Consider the following 18,077-nt stretch of genomic DNA (forward strand, 5'->3'; position numbering starts at 1 on the left):
GTTTCCCAACCTGTAGCTTCAGGAAATATCTCCTGGCAGAGGTGACGCATCTTTTGTCAACTTACCAGTAAATATACACATGAAAGCCTACAGGACTCCAGGCACCAGGGAATGGCCATGAGTTAGGTAAACTCAGATCCAACAGCACCAGCTGAGAACACAGTGAAGGCCAGTGAGGAGCAGAGAAGAACGTGTCTGCCAAGCCCTGGCTGAGCTGTAGGCCTGCTGTGTGGCCAAGGCCAGCTTTTGGCTGCAAAGGTTCCCCCAGAGTGTGATCTCAAGGATGAAAAGAAGGCCTTTAGTTTGCCTTGCCCGAAGGCCTGCCTCACCTGCCTGCAGGGGGCCCACAATTGTTTCGGTGGAATAACAGACTCTTTTTGTCAACAATTAGTAAGAAGGTGCTGAGGACTGTGAAAAGGGCATGAGTCTGGAGTGGAGGTGGCATTCCACCTACCAGAGGTATTCAGGATTTGCTGATAGTCGATTCTATCCATAGTGGAAAGCTTTTAAAGTCTTCTTTTCTTCTACTTTGCACAAAGGAGATAGTCTCAACCTCAAAAAAAATTTTAAAAAGTCAAGAATCCTGAATAGAAATGAGATGGGAACACTTTAAAGGTGTTAACTGCAATGTCAACTCTAAGGAACGCTGTGCAGCATCATGTCCTTATTCTTCAGGTGAATGTGCCTCAGGGTCACTCCACCTATCTGACTACAATTTGGTTTTGAGAGGACAAAGCTGGTCATGCTGCCTTGCCTTGACAAGTCAAGTTAGATTCGTTTTGTTTGTTTGTTTTTCAGACGGAGTTTTTGCTCTTGTTGCCCAAGCTGGAGTTCAATGGCGCGCTATCGGCTCACCACTACCTCCGCCTCCTGGGTTCAAGTAACTCTCCTGCCTCCGCCTCCCGAATAGCTGGGATTACAGGCATGCACCATCACGCCCGGCTAATTTTATATTTTTAGTAGAGACACGGTTTCTCCATGTTGGTCATTATTTGTAGTTATTTGCATTTAACTGATTGATTTCTGCATTTAAAAATTCTCCTTCTATTTAGAATTTCCCTAGGTAGAGCTTTTATTTCAAATAACTTGCTTCTGCAAGCTCCTGTCAATGTCATTTCCCAAACCAATCAGGAGTTATGGAAGGCAACATTGAGAAACTTTTGGCACTCCTTGTCTCCAGGCCCTCCTAGGTCAAGTAGGTTATCAAATATGTATTGTGAATGACATTGTTTCTATTAAAAGGTAGATGCTAACTTATTTTTAATAATTTCACATTAAAGTCAAGACTCACATATACACATGCATACACAATGGTTCAAGTTTGGTAACACAAAAATCTGGAGATTCCCTAATTTAATGCTAAACAGTACATTACAGAATCCATTCAAAAAGTATACTGGGTTAAATAGTGTTCCTCCAAAACTCATGGCCACCTAGGACCTCAGAACATGACCTTGTTTGGAAATAGGGTACGTAATTAGTAAAGATGAGGCCATACTGGAGTAGGATGGGTCTAGTCCAATGACGACAGTGTCCTTACGAAAAGATAAGAAACACAGAGACACAGACACACAAAAGGAAGATAGCCATGTGACAATGGAGCAGAGGCTGGAGTGATACAGCTGCAAGCCAAGGAAACCCAAGGACGGTCAGCACCCAGCAGAAGTGGGGAGGGCGAGGAAGGACTGTTTCCCAGGCCTTCCGAGACAGTGAGGCCCCAATGACACCTGAATTGTGGATCACTGGCCTCCAGGAACTACAAAAGGATATATTTCAGTCGTTCAACGCAATCAAGTCTGTGGTAATTTGTTACGGCAGCCACAGGAAGCTAATATAAATACTAAATAAAAATATTTGCATTAATTCATAAAGTCAGTTGAATGTCTGCCTTATTCAAATACAAATTTTGTTTGCTGCAAACCTCAAATAGCCAAACCTGCAGTGTAAATGGTAGAAATTCAGTGATGTATACCCCTATCTATATTAAATGTACAAAAGACAGAAAAATAATACCTTCAGGCATAGAAATAAAATAAAGCCATAAGGACGTGGGTGTTCAGTTGAAGAGGGAAAAAGGAAAGGAGGATGCGCACACTCACAGGCAGCCTCTGTGATGCACAGAAGCAGTCTCCTCCCGCGGCTCTGCTTTGTGTCTCACCTAAGCATTTCCCCCGAGCCCACAAAAAGGGACAAGCACTCGGTGGTCTTTTTCACTGCTCTAATGCAGCTGTGCTGTAAATTCTTGTTCTCTGAGGAAGCTCCAAGGAGCACGACCGAGATTTTCTTTCCTTTTCCCTTCTGTGATGTGCACCTGAGCATGTTGGATGCCTGCACCCCAGAACTAACTAGCCACAATGAACATGCCCAGCATCATACTCTACCCAGCTCCCCCACCAGGACTGTCCAGTCCAGCTCCTGCATGCACCCACGGCTCTCCTTTCCCCTCAGAACAGCCTTCCAGGCTCCATGGACACTGACCTTGACCTCACATGCACAGAAAAGGCTCTGGGAGACAGAAGTAACTATAAGCGGCTTCAGAATGGCCTTTTGCTGCAGTAGAAAGGAACCTGCTGTGCCCCAAGTTCTATTCCTGGTGCCATACTCTTCTGCTCCTTTAAGAATTAAGGAAGTAGGACCTGTCCCATCTCTGTATAGCTACGTAATAGAAAGGAATTATTTTTGCAACTTACTTTCTTCATCAGGGTATTATATGAATGAGCACTAGCTACCATTTATTTAGGACCTACTATGTGCAGGGTATTAAATATTAGCATTTAATATTTTATATCTGTTACATTATTTGGGATTGTTCAATATATTTTGTAACTAAAATTCTTTCAGATACAACTCACTGAAATTATAATAATTAAGCTATCACTTATGTTTCTTCCTTCCAAAGGAGGCCATGGTGGCACAGCACAAACAAGAAGTAAGGTAGTGCAGGGGCCAGGTGCGATGGCTCACGCCTGTAATCCAGCAGTTTGGGAGGTTAAGGCGAGCGGATTGCCTGAGGTCAGGGGTTAGAGACCAGCCTGGCCAACATGGTGAAACCCTGTCTCGACTGAAAACACAAAAATTAGCCAGGCATGTTGGTACATGCCTGTAATCCCAGCTACTTGGGAGGCTGAGGCAGGAGAACTGCTTCAACCCAGGAGGTGAAGGTTGCAGTGAGCTGAGATTGAGTCACTGCACTCCAGCCTGTGTGACAGAGCAAGACTCGGTCTCGAAAAAAGAAAAAAAAGTAAGGTAGCACAAGAAATGATGGGTGACGATGTGAAATATATGTGTAGACATGGACAGTGGCAGTGAATGCATCTAAATTATCCACCAGAAGATTTCATATTTAAAAGAAATCAGCTAAATTAATGTGACAAAGTATATCAGAACATAAGAAGAAAGTTCTGGATGAAGCACACTCTACCTCTTCTGATGCAGGGAATAAAACAGAGCTTCCACCACTGCCCCAGAGATGCCTGTGTGCTGTGGGTGGGAGCAGGCTGGGAAATGACACCCAAGTCCTCTTCAGCGCTACGTGTTACTCATCAGATGGGGGTGCCTGTGCTATGCTAAGCTCTGAGTACACATTGAGAGAAGAGAAAAAATCTTTGTAGTTTGGCCAATTAAGTCATACTACAGGCCAAATTGGAATTGGAACTTGAGGATGGACAGGATTATAATGGGGAGAACAGAGCAAGGAAATGTCCTCCTGAGTGAAGACTAGCATTCCGAGGGACAGAAGCAGAGTGGAACAGAACTTGTTTAGGTAATTATAGAGGTGTAATTTCACTTATCTTGCAAGAGGACAGCTATAAAAACAAATTGGAGGGGGAAATATAGAGCCAGATGTTATAAAGCCTTGAATGGAAGTTCTGTTTTGTTTTGCTTTTGTGGTAGGCAATGAGGATTACTGAAGGTTTTTAAACAGGGGACTGATGTGATTAAAATATAGCTTTTAGAACATTATTTTCCCCCACATTTTTTCTTGGAACATTTTCAGGCAAAGCTATACAATAAAACACTAAAGAATAAAATTCAAAATAAAACAAAGGAGACATGAGAGAAGAAAAGATAAAGTCAGAATGATGCTAGTTAGTACCATAGAAGGGCTAGCTTGGAAGTTGTGGGCAGATAGGCTGCGAAAGAAAGACACAGAAGACTATTGGAAGACGACTGCGATGAGCTAGTCTTGATAAACAAGGGCATCAATCAGGGCAGAGGTAGTAGTAAGATAAAAGAAAGGATGAATTAAGCAGACACTATGAACAAGGAATTGACTGAATTTAATAACTAAAAGGCAAAAAAGACGAGGGCTACTGTGGATCTCACTGCTTCTGTTCATCTGCAGTCAGCTCCAGTCATCTTGGGTGTTTGCAGGTTTTAGTGGCATGCCTTTAGGATTTTTAGTTGAACTGCCTCATTATTTTTACTTTTTGTTTAGTACTTAAAGTTGCAATTTTCTTGGCTAAATCCAGACCCTTGAATTTCCCCTTGCTCCTATTTTGCCTGTACTTTGTTGTCTCATTTCCTGTTGATTACCTATTTGGAAAAAGAGGCTACGGGGCAGCCCTCGATATTGAAGATTCAAATTTTCAAAATGGAACCCCAAGTTTCTCATTCCCATGCCCACAACAGATTGAGTTTTAACTCAATTCTAAGTCAGGGCTAAGCCTATTTCCTGTGACTGAGAGACCAAGCAACAATAAACATGATTGCCCATCTGCCTGAAGCTAAGCACTTTCTTGAGAAACAGCAGGGCTCAGTAAAGATCTAGAGAACCAGGCTTCTTCTGGAAAAACAGGTGACACTTTCTTAAGCAAGAAGGTGTGGGATTTCTATGAGGAGATTAGAAGAAGGAAGTATATGTGGGACCTGTGTCTCAAGCCGAGGCAGTACAGGGCCAGGTCAGGAATTTAGAGAGCTGCTTTCAGGACTGACCCTCATGGGGCTCAAGGAAAGTCCAACTTACCTAGAATTTAATGTTTGTCTTTCTTACATTCTGTTCTGAAAGTTCTTCTCTGTAAAATTCTCCACAATTAATTTCCTAATGAAACTGTTGTAACACTACAATTTTAGTAATGTTGAGAAACCAACAGTTAAACAAATGTTCTCACTATTTATGTAATAATTTCCAGTATTAAACTTTTGGTCCTTTTGTGACGCACAGAACATTGTGGTAATAAGAAATTATAAGATAAGTGTTCCTTACAATGCTTAGCAAAAGATTATTTAAGCAATCAAAGAGTTATGCATGATGTGGAATCTGAGTTAATGAAACAAATCCATGACCTAAAAGATACACACACACACACACACACACACACACAGCATCATCCACAGTGCGGCACACCCTTTTGAAGTACCTTGGAGACCAGCATTACCTTTGACAGGTGAAGATGGACTCGGATGTGGTGCCTGGCTCTCTGACTGTGACTTGTTCACAGTACCAGTACTGTGATTTGTCACTGGCCTCACAGCGCAACAGCACCTTCTGCAGTTTTCCAAGCGACACTGCTGCTACTTGAAATTTATCAATCTGGTGCAAGAGACAGAGGAAAAAAAACACAGAAATAACTAGAGTCTGAGGCATGACAAATGCAGGGAATAATAATAGCTCAACGACTGCCAGAGCAGCACAGTACTTTAAAAGAGATAATGTTAATATAGTTAGCATCAAAAGGGGCAATATGGTGAGAAAAATAAGCAAGTTACTTTTTATCTATTAAAAATATATTTCTGGCTGTTTTTTCGCTTCTGAAGTTTTATTTTCTCCATTTGTAGTAGCATCCAGAGTAATAAACAAAGAAATCCCAACACAAAGACTTCTCTCTCGTTAGACCCCTACTCTGAGAAGCAGTTCATTAGGGCATCAGGTTGACAACCACGCAGCTAATGTACAGCACATTTCCTTTCTATGAGTACTGATATGCTTTGAGATGTGTGGGACAAATTTTCTTTCCTTCCTTCCTTCCTTCCTTCCTTCCTTCCTTCCTTCTTTCCTTCCTCCCTCCTTCCCTACTTCCCTCCCTCCCTCCTTCAATATATCCTTCCCCTGCACCTTCCTCTGTAGATGAAAATAGAGCACATTCTTGGGTTTGTTATAAAAGAGCAGCCTGGACTCCTCACTCCTAAATAGAATTGGTTTGTTATATCAAAAATGCACTGACATTTCCAGAGAAATTCAGGACCTGAAGTCAGTGTTATATTGATTAAAATAAAAAGAACTCCCTTACACATTACTTCCTCATAGATTATTGTCAAGAATAAACATCTTAAAGTTATCTGAGGAAAGGATCATGAATTTAAGTAAGTCTGAAAAGTTACCACAAATGATAGTTGACTGTTAGCTACTGCTACTCTATGGTAAAAAATGTGACTCTAGTATCATTTGTATTGCCTATGTGGGGAGCTGTCTTAACTGCTCCCTGCATTGTTACCAGGTTAAATTTCAATTTGATATTTGAAGACACACTACCTGGGTCTCAACTATTGGCTCCATGCTGTCGATGGAAACCTCCTGTGGAGTCCAGACCAAAACCATTACTAGTCCAGTAATGATGGTTCTGTAAACCAGATGGTGAGTATTTGTGCATCTTCTCATGTGTGCAGAGATCATCTCATTGTCACTGTCCTGCATTCTCATCATAGCTTTACAAGGGACGTTTCATGAGGCACGTCACCTGTTGTAGCAAATGCAAGGGATGCCCCATCCCATGTCCTCTGGATCCATTTCTAGGACTTTCTAGGTGCATCTGCTGCTTTGATAAACAGCTTAGATGTGCTCATAGCTTTGTATCTCAATCCCCTGTCTCCTGCTTCTGTGTCTGAGGGCTTCCCCCGGTGGGACAAATCTGAGAGATGTTTCACAGAGTTTCTCTGAAGTTCTCTAGCAAGAAGAGGGACCCACAGCAGTTACCAGCTCACTAATATCCCTATATTGGCTTTTCTCCTTTCCTGCCTCACTGTTCCCACTCCTTCACTTCTCCAGTGCTTACTGGGATTATCTCCCAGATAAATTACGCTCACTGAAGTCTTTGTACTCTCAGTTGGCTTTGGAACAAACCCAAACTACAATACCTTGAGGTCTGGAAAGATAGGCTGAGTCAGCTTTCTGGTGTCTTCTTGTATCTTAAAGTAACTTTAGGTTTGAAGGCAGAATTAAATTGGGTCTGTTGCATATATTGCTACGTTTTATTATCGTGCTAGGACACCTTGTAGAGAAAATGACAACTAGCCCAATGAGTGGTTTATGATGTGAGATGTGGCAGGTATGCCCAAATTCTGATAATAAAACTCTCAGACTCTTACCACAGTTTCTTGACTACAAAACTCTTGAAATTATTTGGCATTTCCATTACATCCCAAGCACTGAGGAAAATAACAGAAAATGTAAAATCTAAAATGGACCAGGGAAGAAAAACACTTTTATATCTCTGATTCTAAACTTAAAAGCAGATACCACTAAGCCCTCACTGTGCTCTTCTTTATATACTGATTGCAACTATATCTCCTACCCAATTTTAATTTCAGTCCATAATACACCCTCCCTACTGTCTGGAAAATGCTAAACACAATGATGAACTGAGGAAGATCAATCGTGAAGATGACTTGCAAAATCTCAGCAGGTAACGTCCCATGATACAGCACTGCTGCAAAATGATACATGCTGGCAGCCAACTAGCAGGTAGCCAGGAGACATGGAGCCTCTGCCATTTATCCTCAAGTGGTCGGGTGAAAGAGTCTGGGGCTGATGCAAAGCCAGCAGGGTTCTGTAGGAGATCACTTCACTGATCACTTAGCATAATATTAATAACAATACCATGGTATCTAAAATTTTGTTTCTGCTTAAAATTGATAATTCATTCCTGATAGCAAAAGTTAGGCCTAATTTTGCTTTTGACTCACTCAAAGCAGAACTAGCTTTCCTATTCATTCTGATGAAAGCTTTTGTGTAATCAACAGTGACAAATGTATAGGTGAGCTTTAAGATATCCAATGTTTCAAAATATTTCACAAACTACAACAAACAGTCTGAGAAACAGCGCTCTCTAACTGGTTTAAGGAGTCTTCTTTCTTAAAAATATGCCTTTAGATTACATAATCCCCAAACTTAGTTTCAGACCCTCAAATAGTACCTTCTCTCCATATACAACAAAATAACATTAACAACATCCTACTGCAACTTCTCAAATATCTACTATATAGAAAGACTTATGTTTGTCTATAAGGACAAAAGGAAATAAGGAGGGGCTTAGGTGTGAAAAAACACAGTTGGCCCCATTCAAGATGTTTTATAGATTAAAGGTCATTGTGTTATTATATGAAATATAGTATAATGGCATTTCTATGACCTTATCTTTTAAAATAATGCCTTGTATCTTTCAAGCCTGAGAGAGCACATTCATAAATATTTTCCTTGTCTTTTGAGTTTATTTTTTTCTTTTTCTCACATGATCACTAATTTTTAATATCTTTAAAAATTTAAATTTTAAATTTAATTTCTTTGTTCTGTTATTTACTGTTGGTTTAGTATGTCCCATTTTTCTTGCAAGAACAACTTCCAAAACAAAGCACATTAGGAAGTCAGGTCAGGAAAATGTGGTAAAGATGTCTTAAAACTAAAATTTGAAGAGTGCCAAACACCTTTTAAATTTTACATCGTATATGGCCATCTTCAGAGAGATTGTTAAGAATCTGGGAAATTATTTGTATAGACTCACCTGTCCTCTTTGAAATTTTACTTGCATGTTAGATTTGTACAGCTGTCTGAGGCCAGAGTCTCCCCTCTCCCCAAAGAGACAGAGGAAAACCTCAGACTCCGTCTCTGCATGCTTCAGCTGCCCAGTGTAGATGTCAACCTGGTATCTCACTACTGGCAAAGCAAAAGGGAGAGAAAACAAGAGGAAATACATTACCTTGAAATCCATACAAACAGAACCCAGATCCATAGGTTTTCAGGCTATAGTAAAAAAAGAAAAACATATATGAGAATTCCTCTAATCTGGATTTTCTGTGTCTATTGAGAGACTTTTGAGCTTCAATTATTTTTAATCATACATGGGCATTTTTACACCATGAGCAAAAGGCCAGAAGGTTTATTGCATTTTCAGAAAGAGAAATAAAAGATTTTTTAAAAGGTTGTTCTTCCATGTATGACATAAGAGGACATTTTATGCTTAGTATTTTAGTGGTAAAGGTGACTGTTATTGCACATTATGTTTAAAGTTTAAAATGACGTAAGGTTTGATGAGGAAAGAAATCAAGCGAGGAGGTAAGCTGGCCCCAGGCAAAGCTAAGGTGAGTTGCAGCCATGGCATTTCTTGTCTCTCACAGCCTCGGCCTTTGTGACTGTAGCTGGGCCACAAGAACAATTTTGAGATTACATTTAATCGAAGATCCACCAGCAACTCATGCCATGACATTAAAAATGTCACTTCTCATGAGTAAAACAACTCTCTTAGAAGTAGGAAAAATATTCTGTAACTAAATAGCTTAGAAGCAAATTTAAGCAACTACCAAACAATTTGTCTATAGAATACATGCTACTGAAGATTAATAACACACATGGAAAAATAGCTTGTCCTCCTTTTACTACAGGAAGCTCACAGACAACATCCCCATCTGTCTGAATCCGAGAGAGCCACACGTTTGCTGCAAAATCTAGGATCTTCTTGCTTTTCGTATGTTGCATGGTCACCTGGAATTAGAAGAAAAAATGACCAAATTGTGTCATCTCCAATTTCTCAAAGAACTTGGAATTCAAAATGCATCCCAGGATTTCAAAAGTGTACTGCATACTCTGATGATGGTGACAGTGGTGATGGTTGGTAGTAGTAGTAGTAGTAGGTTGGTGCAAAAGTAATTGCCATTTTGCTATTACTTTTAATGACAAAACCACAATTACTTTTGCACCAACTTACTAGTAGCAGTAGCAGTAGTAGCAGTAATAGAAGTACCATCAGTTGTTTATTAGGCAATTTTTATTTGCCACGTACTATGCTAAGTGCTTTATTTTAACTATATTTTAACCTTAATCAATCGGACTTGTAAAATTCTTTCAATCTTATGGATAAGAAAATGGAGGCATGAAGATTTGAAATGGACTCTAGCAGATTCGAAGCTCTCAATTTCACCTGTGGTGATTTAAAAAAAAAAAAAAAAATCTAAGAGAACTCGAAAGATCTTGTGCTCATATTAGTCACCAAAGCAAGAATACATCAGAACTTGAAAAAAAAAAAGTGAATGTCTTTTAAGTGTATTTATGACATCTGTAGGCTCTAAATAAACCCCCAGTTGCCACAGACCAAATGCCTACACCTTCCAGCATGCAGGCAGCTGCCTTTCCCCCCAGCCTAGTGAATCCTCCATAGACCCCTCGCCAGCCCCTTTGGTGGCTGTTCCACACAAAAGCCCCTTCCCTTTATCTTCCCCTTCACATGCCAACAGACTAGCAGAGGACTTCCAGGAATAAGCCCACAATTGTTTGCCTTGCCTCCTATCACAATAGATAAAAATGTCCTCATCCTTTTAAGATTCCAGCTAATCTTCTAAATATGTCCCTGTCCCTCATCAATTTCCTCTGCTTCCTGGCCTTAGGAGCAGGTGCCACTATTTCTCAAATGGCTTATTCTTCGAGCTTGCTGCCATAACCCTCTGTCTGCTGTTCTTGCTCTCTTCCAATCCTGCCTTTAGCCTCTTTCAAGAGAGACTATTTTAAAACAGAAATCTGATCATTTTGCACACTGCACACAACTTTTTTTTTAACAGTCTTTCCTACAGTATAAAATCCCAAATCCTCAATACAATGAGCAGTTCATGGTTGGGTCATAATCTTGCTAGATACTTCTCCCTCACGTGCTATGTTCTAGTTGTACTGATCTGTTCATGGTTCCTCAACCTGGCCACATTCCCTCTCATACCAGTTTTCACATACACTTGTAGCTCTGCTTAGAACAGTTTCATCCCAACTCATTGCCATGATGAGTCTGACCATCCTTCATAGCTTGCACATAACCTCTTCTAAGGAGTTTTTTGTGAGCCCTCAGTTTGGTTCAGCAACCCTACTTTGTGATCCGTGGCAGCCGCCCCATTGATGATTTAACAGCTAATATTTGACTGACTTGAGGGAAGGAACCATGTCCTACTCATCTCGATACTACCACAAGCTTTCACAAGGCTGACCTTGGGTCGTTTGTTGAATGAATGATTAAATGAATAACTACGTGAAATGGGTATTTGTCAACAAAGGTTACAGACTAACTCAGCACGCCTGATCATTAATGAGTGACGACTGTACCTTTACTTGCTCCAGGCAAGAGGTCTTGAAAAGAACACTGGACAGCTAGAAAAACTGTGACCAAAGTCTAGCTCTGGCATTTCCAACTGACCATGAGAAATCATGTAACCACTTTGAATACCAGTTTTCTGGTCTTTAAAATAGAAATAATGACTATCTCATATGGTTACTGTGGATATTAAATGAGAGTATATGTAATGTGTAAAACTTTATATAAACTATATAAATACTTCATATTAACATTAGTGAAATGTATATATGTATACATACATTAATATTAAAAAGGTTAATATGATATATTCTACTGAAATTGGAAATGTTCTCTTTGGATTATATCATTATTTAGACAGGAGCCAGTGTCTGTGTGGAATTTGCATGTTCTCCCTAAGTCTGTATGGGTTTCCTCCAGGTCCTCCAGTTTCCTCCAACATCCAGAAGCTCTGCATGTTAGAGGAACTGGTGTGTCTACATGGTCCCAGTGTGAGAGTGTGGGGGGTGTGCAAGTGTGTGGGTATGAGTGTGCCCTGCAATGGGATGATGGCATGGCGTCCTGGCCAGGTCAGTTCCCTCCTTGCACCCTGAGCTGCCAGGACAGGCTCTGCCCACCCACAACTCTGAACTGGAATAAGCAGGTTGAAAAATGAAGGAATGAATACAAATGATTGTCAAATAAAAATTTGTAACATCTATAATAATCATACAAATGTACAAAAATAAACAATTAGGGGATGAAAGCACTCAGCGAGTTGCCATGTTTGTGATGATTTTTGAACTGCATGGTGGAAGAAGGTGGTCCTGAAAATTTCCCTTTGCAAACATTTATTCCTTGGTTTAACTCACAATAACTACGACTGCTATCACTCACTGATTGACCAAACATAGGGTAAAACTTTCCTACTTGTTTTCATTAATCTTTATTACATTTATGTATAGCTCACATTTATTTCAATGGTTAATATTTGAAGTGTTTTGGACTTTGGAAGATTGGAGATGTTTTTGGGACCAGAAATATGCTCTAGAAATTTAACTCTTGTTTATTTCGGTTAGCCAATGGTAAATTAGTTTCGTTATACCAAGTTTTGCTTGAAGTCACAGTTTCCAAGAACCTACAACAATGTTAAGTGATTGCAAGGTCATACTACCTAAAACTTCAACAGGTTCTTCCTCTACATTAACCTCTCCATGCAAATTGGCAAGAAGCCTCTGGTTTCTGAGGCCCCGCCATCCCTTCAACCTTAGAAGAGCCCACTAATAAGAGAGCCTCACTGATTTGACTTAAGTGCAATCCCACTAACACCACTGAAAAGCCTCCATGGTCAGGGCTCTAAGTGAGTTCCGTTTACCTTCGAAGTCATGATGGCTCGAAACAGAAAAACAAAGAATCTAGGTAATATCCAGTAATGTTTGTTTTTATTTTCAAAAAATATTTTTTCAACTGTTAAATTAGTAAGAAGGGCAAAATTCCAGGACAACCACAATGTTTAAGCCAAGTTACATGATAGCTAATGGCAGGACTCAGTAAAAGGCTGTGGCAAGTGAAACAAACCTGGATTTGAATTAAAAGACCTTGGTTTATGTCTTTGCACTGCTACTTACCAGATGTATGGCCTTAACCATTAACCACTGAAATAAATGTGAGCTATGCATACATTAAGATAGATTAATGAAAACAAGTAAGAAAGTTTATTTTACCTCATTTTAAATCAAAGATTAAATGTTTGCAAAGTACAAATTGTCAGAAGCACTTTCTCCCACCACACAGTTCAAAAACAAACCATCACAAACATGGCAGCTCACCAAGCACTTTTATAAAAGTTTCCCATCCTGGCTAACACAGTGAAACCCCGTCTCTACTAAAAATACAAAAAATTAGCCAGGCGAGGTGGCGGGCGGGAGGCAGGAGAATGGCGTGACCCCAGGGGGCAGAGCCTGCAGTGAGCTGAGATCGCGCCACTGCACTCCAGCCTGGGCGACAGCGAGATTCTGTCTCAAAAAAAAAAAAAAAAAAAAAAAAGTTCCACAAGAGGACCTGTCATCTTCAGGCCCTCATTTGCAAAACTACCATCATATCTCACCAAGCTGATAAATGCCTTATGTAATAAAATGAGATCAAAACACCTTTTGGAAAACAGTTTGTAAACTATAAATGATTAGACATAGGAAGTTATTTCCCAAAGCAGAACTTTCTCAAGAATGGGTGGCGATGCATCCGGAGTTGGTTCCTTCCGGTGGGTAAGTGGTCTCACTGACTTCAAGAATGGAGCCGCGGACCTTCATGGTGAGTGTTACAACTCTTGAAGATGGCACGGACCCAAAGAGTGAGCAACAGCAAGATTTATTGTGAAGAGCGAAAGAACAATGTGTCCACAGCGTGGAAAGGTACCCGAGCAGGTTGCCACTGCTGGCTGGGGTGGCCAGCTTTTATTCCCTTATTTTTCCCCTCCCATGTTCCATTTCTGTCCTATCAGAATGCCCTTTTTCAATCCTCCCTGCAATTGGCTACTTTTAGACTCCTGCTGATTGGTGCATTTTACAGAGCACTGACTGGTGCGTTTTACTGATTGGTGAGTTGTACAGGGCACTGATTGGTGCATTTTACAATCCTGTTAGCTACAGAGCACTGATTGGTGCATTTTTATAGATCACTAATTGGTGCATTTTACAATCCCCTTGCTAGCTACAGAGCACTGATTGGTGCGTTTTACAATCCTAGCTACAGAGTGCTGATTAGGGCGTTTTACAATCCTCTTGTAAGAAAAGTTCTCCAAGTCCCCACTTGACCCAGGAAGTCCAGCTGGCTTCACCTCTCAGTGATACTTAGGAATATTGTAAAAGAGCTTGATTTCAGAACATCTAAATTTTCCAAGTTAACAGTAAGAGGGTGGTTTTTGTTCCTAGAAGTAAGACCAATTCTTTCCAGATCCACATGCTAGCTATGTAATATGGGAACTGCCTAGTTCTCAAAACCTCAATGTTCTCAGTTGGGATGATGATAATATCTACCTTGCTGTGGTATAAACATTAAAAGTGATCAGGTATACCCTGAGTGCTCAACACATGTTTATTGTTTTTAGTAATAATAGTATCAAAATTAATCTCAGAGATTGGAGATCAGAATTCTTAAAAATTATTTGGGATTGTGGTTCCTCACTCTTTAACATCCTCCTAGAGAATGCACAAGGAAAACTTCAGCCAAACTTTCAGTTCTCTAGTACCAGAATGAGAAATTCTATTCCAATTCCCTGACTCCTACTGTACTTGGGAGAGCTGACCACGACCATCTGGGAAGACAACTAACGGTCTCCTTTGGCTCTCCTACCCTTAGCTAATCTGAAATGGCTTCTCCTGCTTCCTCTCTCCTGGGCACCTCCATGAATTCTCTAGCCCGTCAGTCAAGGAGTTCATAAACAAAAGGCAAAACCTCTAACTTCAGAAAAAAAAAAGAAACCTCCAAAGCTTTGGAATCCCAAAGCTGTCCTCTGAGCCAGGTCTCCCACTCATCCCATCCTCCCAAAAAGCTCTCCAGCACTTCTAGTCTCCTGGGCCCCTAGATCACTGTGCAATCCTTGCCTGCTTTCCCTAAAATGGTTCCTATTCTGGTCCTTTGTACCTCAAGTAGGAAATTTTAAGAAAAAGGAGGCCATTCCTCTCTAAATTATAGGAACCGGCACTGTCCCAACTCCTCTTGAAGGCTTTACCTTTTCTTTCATGTCCTCCCTGAGCCCCTTCTCTAACTGTTCTTAGTGCCTGCCTTTAATGTCAACCTAGATATCAATGGAGCAAGGATCAGGTCCAGTGGGTCAGAAGGAGGGTCATCACTATGGCCAGAAGACTTGGTGTTGTGAGGGCAGAGTGAGCCAACTGCCCTCTGCCATAGCCTCACTCCACATCCTGATTAAATGTAATTAATAACCAACAAAAATTGCCACCATCTATATTTGTATTCTACTTTTTTTTTTTTTTTTTTTTGAGACGGAGTCTTGCTCTGTCGCCCAGGCTGGAGTGCAGTGGCGTGATCTCGACTCACTGCAAGCTCAAGCTCCGCCTCCCAGGTTCACACCATTCTCCTGCCTCAGCCTCCCAAGTAGCTGGGACTACAGGTGCCCACCACCACGCCTGGCCAATTTTTGGTATTTTTTAGTAGAGACAGGGTTTCACCATGTTAGCCAGGATGGTCTTGATCCTTTTTTATAAAATATTCTTCACACATTTTATTTAATCCTAAACAAAATAAATAAAATAATCTTATCTTTTCTTGGAGGAGAAATGATATAGAACCAGAGTCAACAAATGCTTTCTGAGAGCTACCCATGTGGCCATTTGTCTACTGAACACGGGATGTAAAATAAACACTGGATAGAACACAAAGAATACATTAGGATGAGAAAGGTTTAGAAAAAAATCTTTTTAGAAATCCTACTCTGAAATATCATAAGCCTTTGTTCTATAAAACAAAAAAAATACTTCTACTGTCATTACAGATTCCATATACACAAAGCTTTTTCTGAAAAAATAAAGGCAAATAGTCACCAACACGTTTGTTGGACACAAAGTATTTACAGTACTCTATAAGATCTGATACTGGGGATGGTGGATGGGGCACTCATGTCAGTCATTAGTATTTTCTTTGTATAGCCAGAAATATGAAAATATAATAAGGTTTAAATGTGTTCATAGAGAACATTTTAAGTGTTCTTGCAAATCAGACACAAAGTCAAAGCTTGACTCTAAATGTCCTTATTTCTCATCCTGTGCCTGGTGATAATACCCTATTTGTTACAAGGACTGTACAAGGGGGACCAACTATGGTATTTACAACTGACTGAGGGACTATCAAATACATGAATTTACCTTTGGTTCAAATAAGCTGGCACAACTTTAAGAATGTTTCCATAAACTACTGGAGTCTTTTGAGATTAAACATTTGCCTGGAGATTTTGTGAAAAGAAGCTGGTGCTTCCTGCTGTTCACTGAACTAGAAAATCCTCAAAAACAAACTATTTTTCTTACTGCATTTCAGAACTTGCTATTTCATTTATGTGGTTCTTTCTAGAACCCTGAAGTGAAAAGGTAACTGGAAATGAAAAGGAACTAGAAATATTTATGAGATACTTTAAAACTTCAAAAAAATAAGGCATTTCTTACCTAATTTTGCTAATCTCAGGATTGCCTGGAACTCATAGCAAGTAGGTTACCATATCATATTAACCAGCAGTAGGTTAAAATAATAACAAATTCACCAAAACCTATGACCCACTTCAATTCAAAGACTTAGAAGAATCAAAAAGCTTCCAGAGAATTCCTATTCTATTTGAGTCTATTTATCCAGAATGTTTAGCAAACATGTGCTGCAGAGGCAGCCCAGACATTGGAGAGAGTATTAGGCCATGGGCCAAGAGAAGGGGCATTGGCCTTATCTCGCCGCTAATTCTGTGTGAATGGGTCAAACCTCCAAGACTCTCCAGGCTATATATTTGAAACAGGGTCTCACTCTGTCACCCAGGCTGGAGTGCAGTGGTACAATCTCAGCTCACTGCAGCACACCCAGCTAATTTTTGCATTTCTGTAGAGACAGGGGTCTCCCCATGTTGCCCAGGCTGGTCTTGAACTCCTGGGCTCAAGAGATCCTCTGGCCTTGGGCTCCCAAAGTGCTGGGATTACAGGCATGAGCCAATGCACCCAGCCGTACTTCACATATTATAAATATTTGTTAAATAAACAAAATGTGTTTTATTTATTCATTCATTCCACAATGTTTAACATCTACTACATGATAGGCAATACTCTGATTGGGATTATAACACTGAATAATACAAAGTTCCTGTTCTCAAGTCACTCACTTTCTAGTGGAAGTCAGACTATAAACAAATATAAAATATCAGATAAGGGATGTGTTATAAAGAAAATAAACCATGCTGATGTGATCAAGAGCAAATGCGGGCTCCCTTTAGATTGTATAGCAAAGGACCTCTAAAGCAGGAGAAGACCAGTGTGGCTTCCACAGCATGAGAAGGGGACGAGAAAGAGGTGGGCAGGGGACAGATTACATGAGGGGACATGATCTGACTGATGTTTATAAGAGATCACTCTGGCTGCTCTTTGAAATCTGGATGCTGAGGGGGGAAAAAAGAAGCTGGAAGGCTATCATAGGAGACCTTTACAGCAGAGAGAAGAGAAAAAATTGCAACTTGGAGTGAAGTGATGGTAATAAAATGGAGGAAAAATAGACAAAATTGAGGTATGTTTCAGCAACAGAGTCAGCAGGAGATTCCTGAGGGATTGGATTTTGGAGGGAAGGGAAATAAAACAATCTAGGAAAATTCGTAGGGTTCTGGCTTATATAACTAGGTAGACAGTGACACCATCTTCTCAGAAGAACAAGATTAAAGGAGAAGCAGGTTGGATGAGGGAATCAAAAAGGTCTGATTATGTTTCATTTATTTTTTTCTCTTGATATTCACAACTTGTGAGATACCAAGTACTGTTGAGCCCTATTTTACAATAAGAAAAACCCAGAGAAAAAGTGATTTTTTAACTTTTTAGAAATTAAACATCTTTCAAGTCTTTTGACTTCAACTCTAAAGTTTATTACCTCAATTTGAAAGAGTCAAAGTCAATTCCAGAGAATAAAAAAAAGAAAACCTAAGATTTAAAAACAATTGTTAGTTTTATTTAACAGCATTTTCTAACATGTATGCTTATCTTTCTTTTTTCAATATTCAAAGTTAATTACTATCTGTCTATGTTCAGTTATAGCCATCTTGTTTTGGGTAGAAGCTACCCA

The 18,077-nt window shown here is 40.1% G+C and overlaps 1 protein-coding gene across 1 annotated transcript in view; it reads right to left on the reverse strand.

The window, feature by feature from the left end:
• Positions 1-7,688: 7,688 nt before the first annotated feature.
• Positions 7,689-18,077, reverse strand: part of LOC129485740 (lipoxygenase homology domain-containing protein 1-like) — a gene marked incomplete at its 3' end in the record, with an annotated part of 129,272 nt that continues 118,883 nt past the window's right edge. Inside the window, 3 exon segments of the mRNA XM_063642408.1 lie at positions 7,689-7,766; positions 8,718-8,869; positions 9,562-9,694. Coding sequence (XP_063498478.1) covers positions 7,689-7,766; positions 8,718-8,869; positions 9,562-9,694 — 363 coding nt within the window.

The sequence above is a fragment of the Symphalangus syndactylus genome, chromosome 7 (assembly GCF_028878055.3).
Source record: "Symphalangus syndactylus isolate Jambi chromosome 7, NHGRI_mSymSyn1-v2.1_pri, whole genome shotgun sequence".
In the NCBI taxonomy this organism is placed as follows: Eukaryota; Metazoa; Chordata; class Mammalia; order Primates; family Hylobatidae; genus Symphalangus; species Symphalangus syndactylus.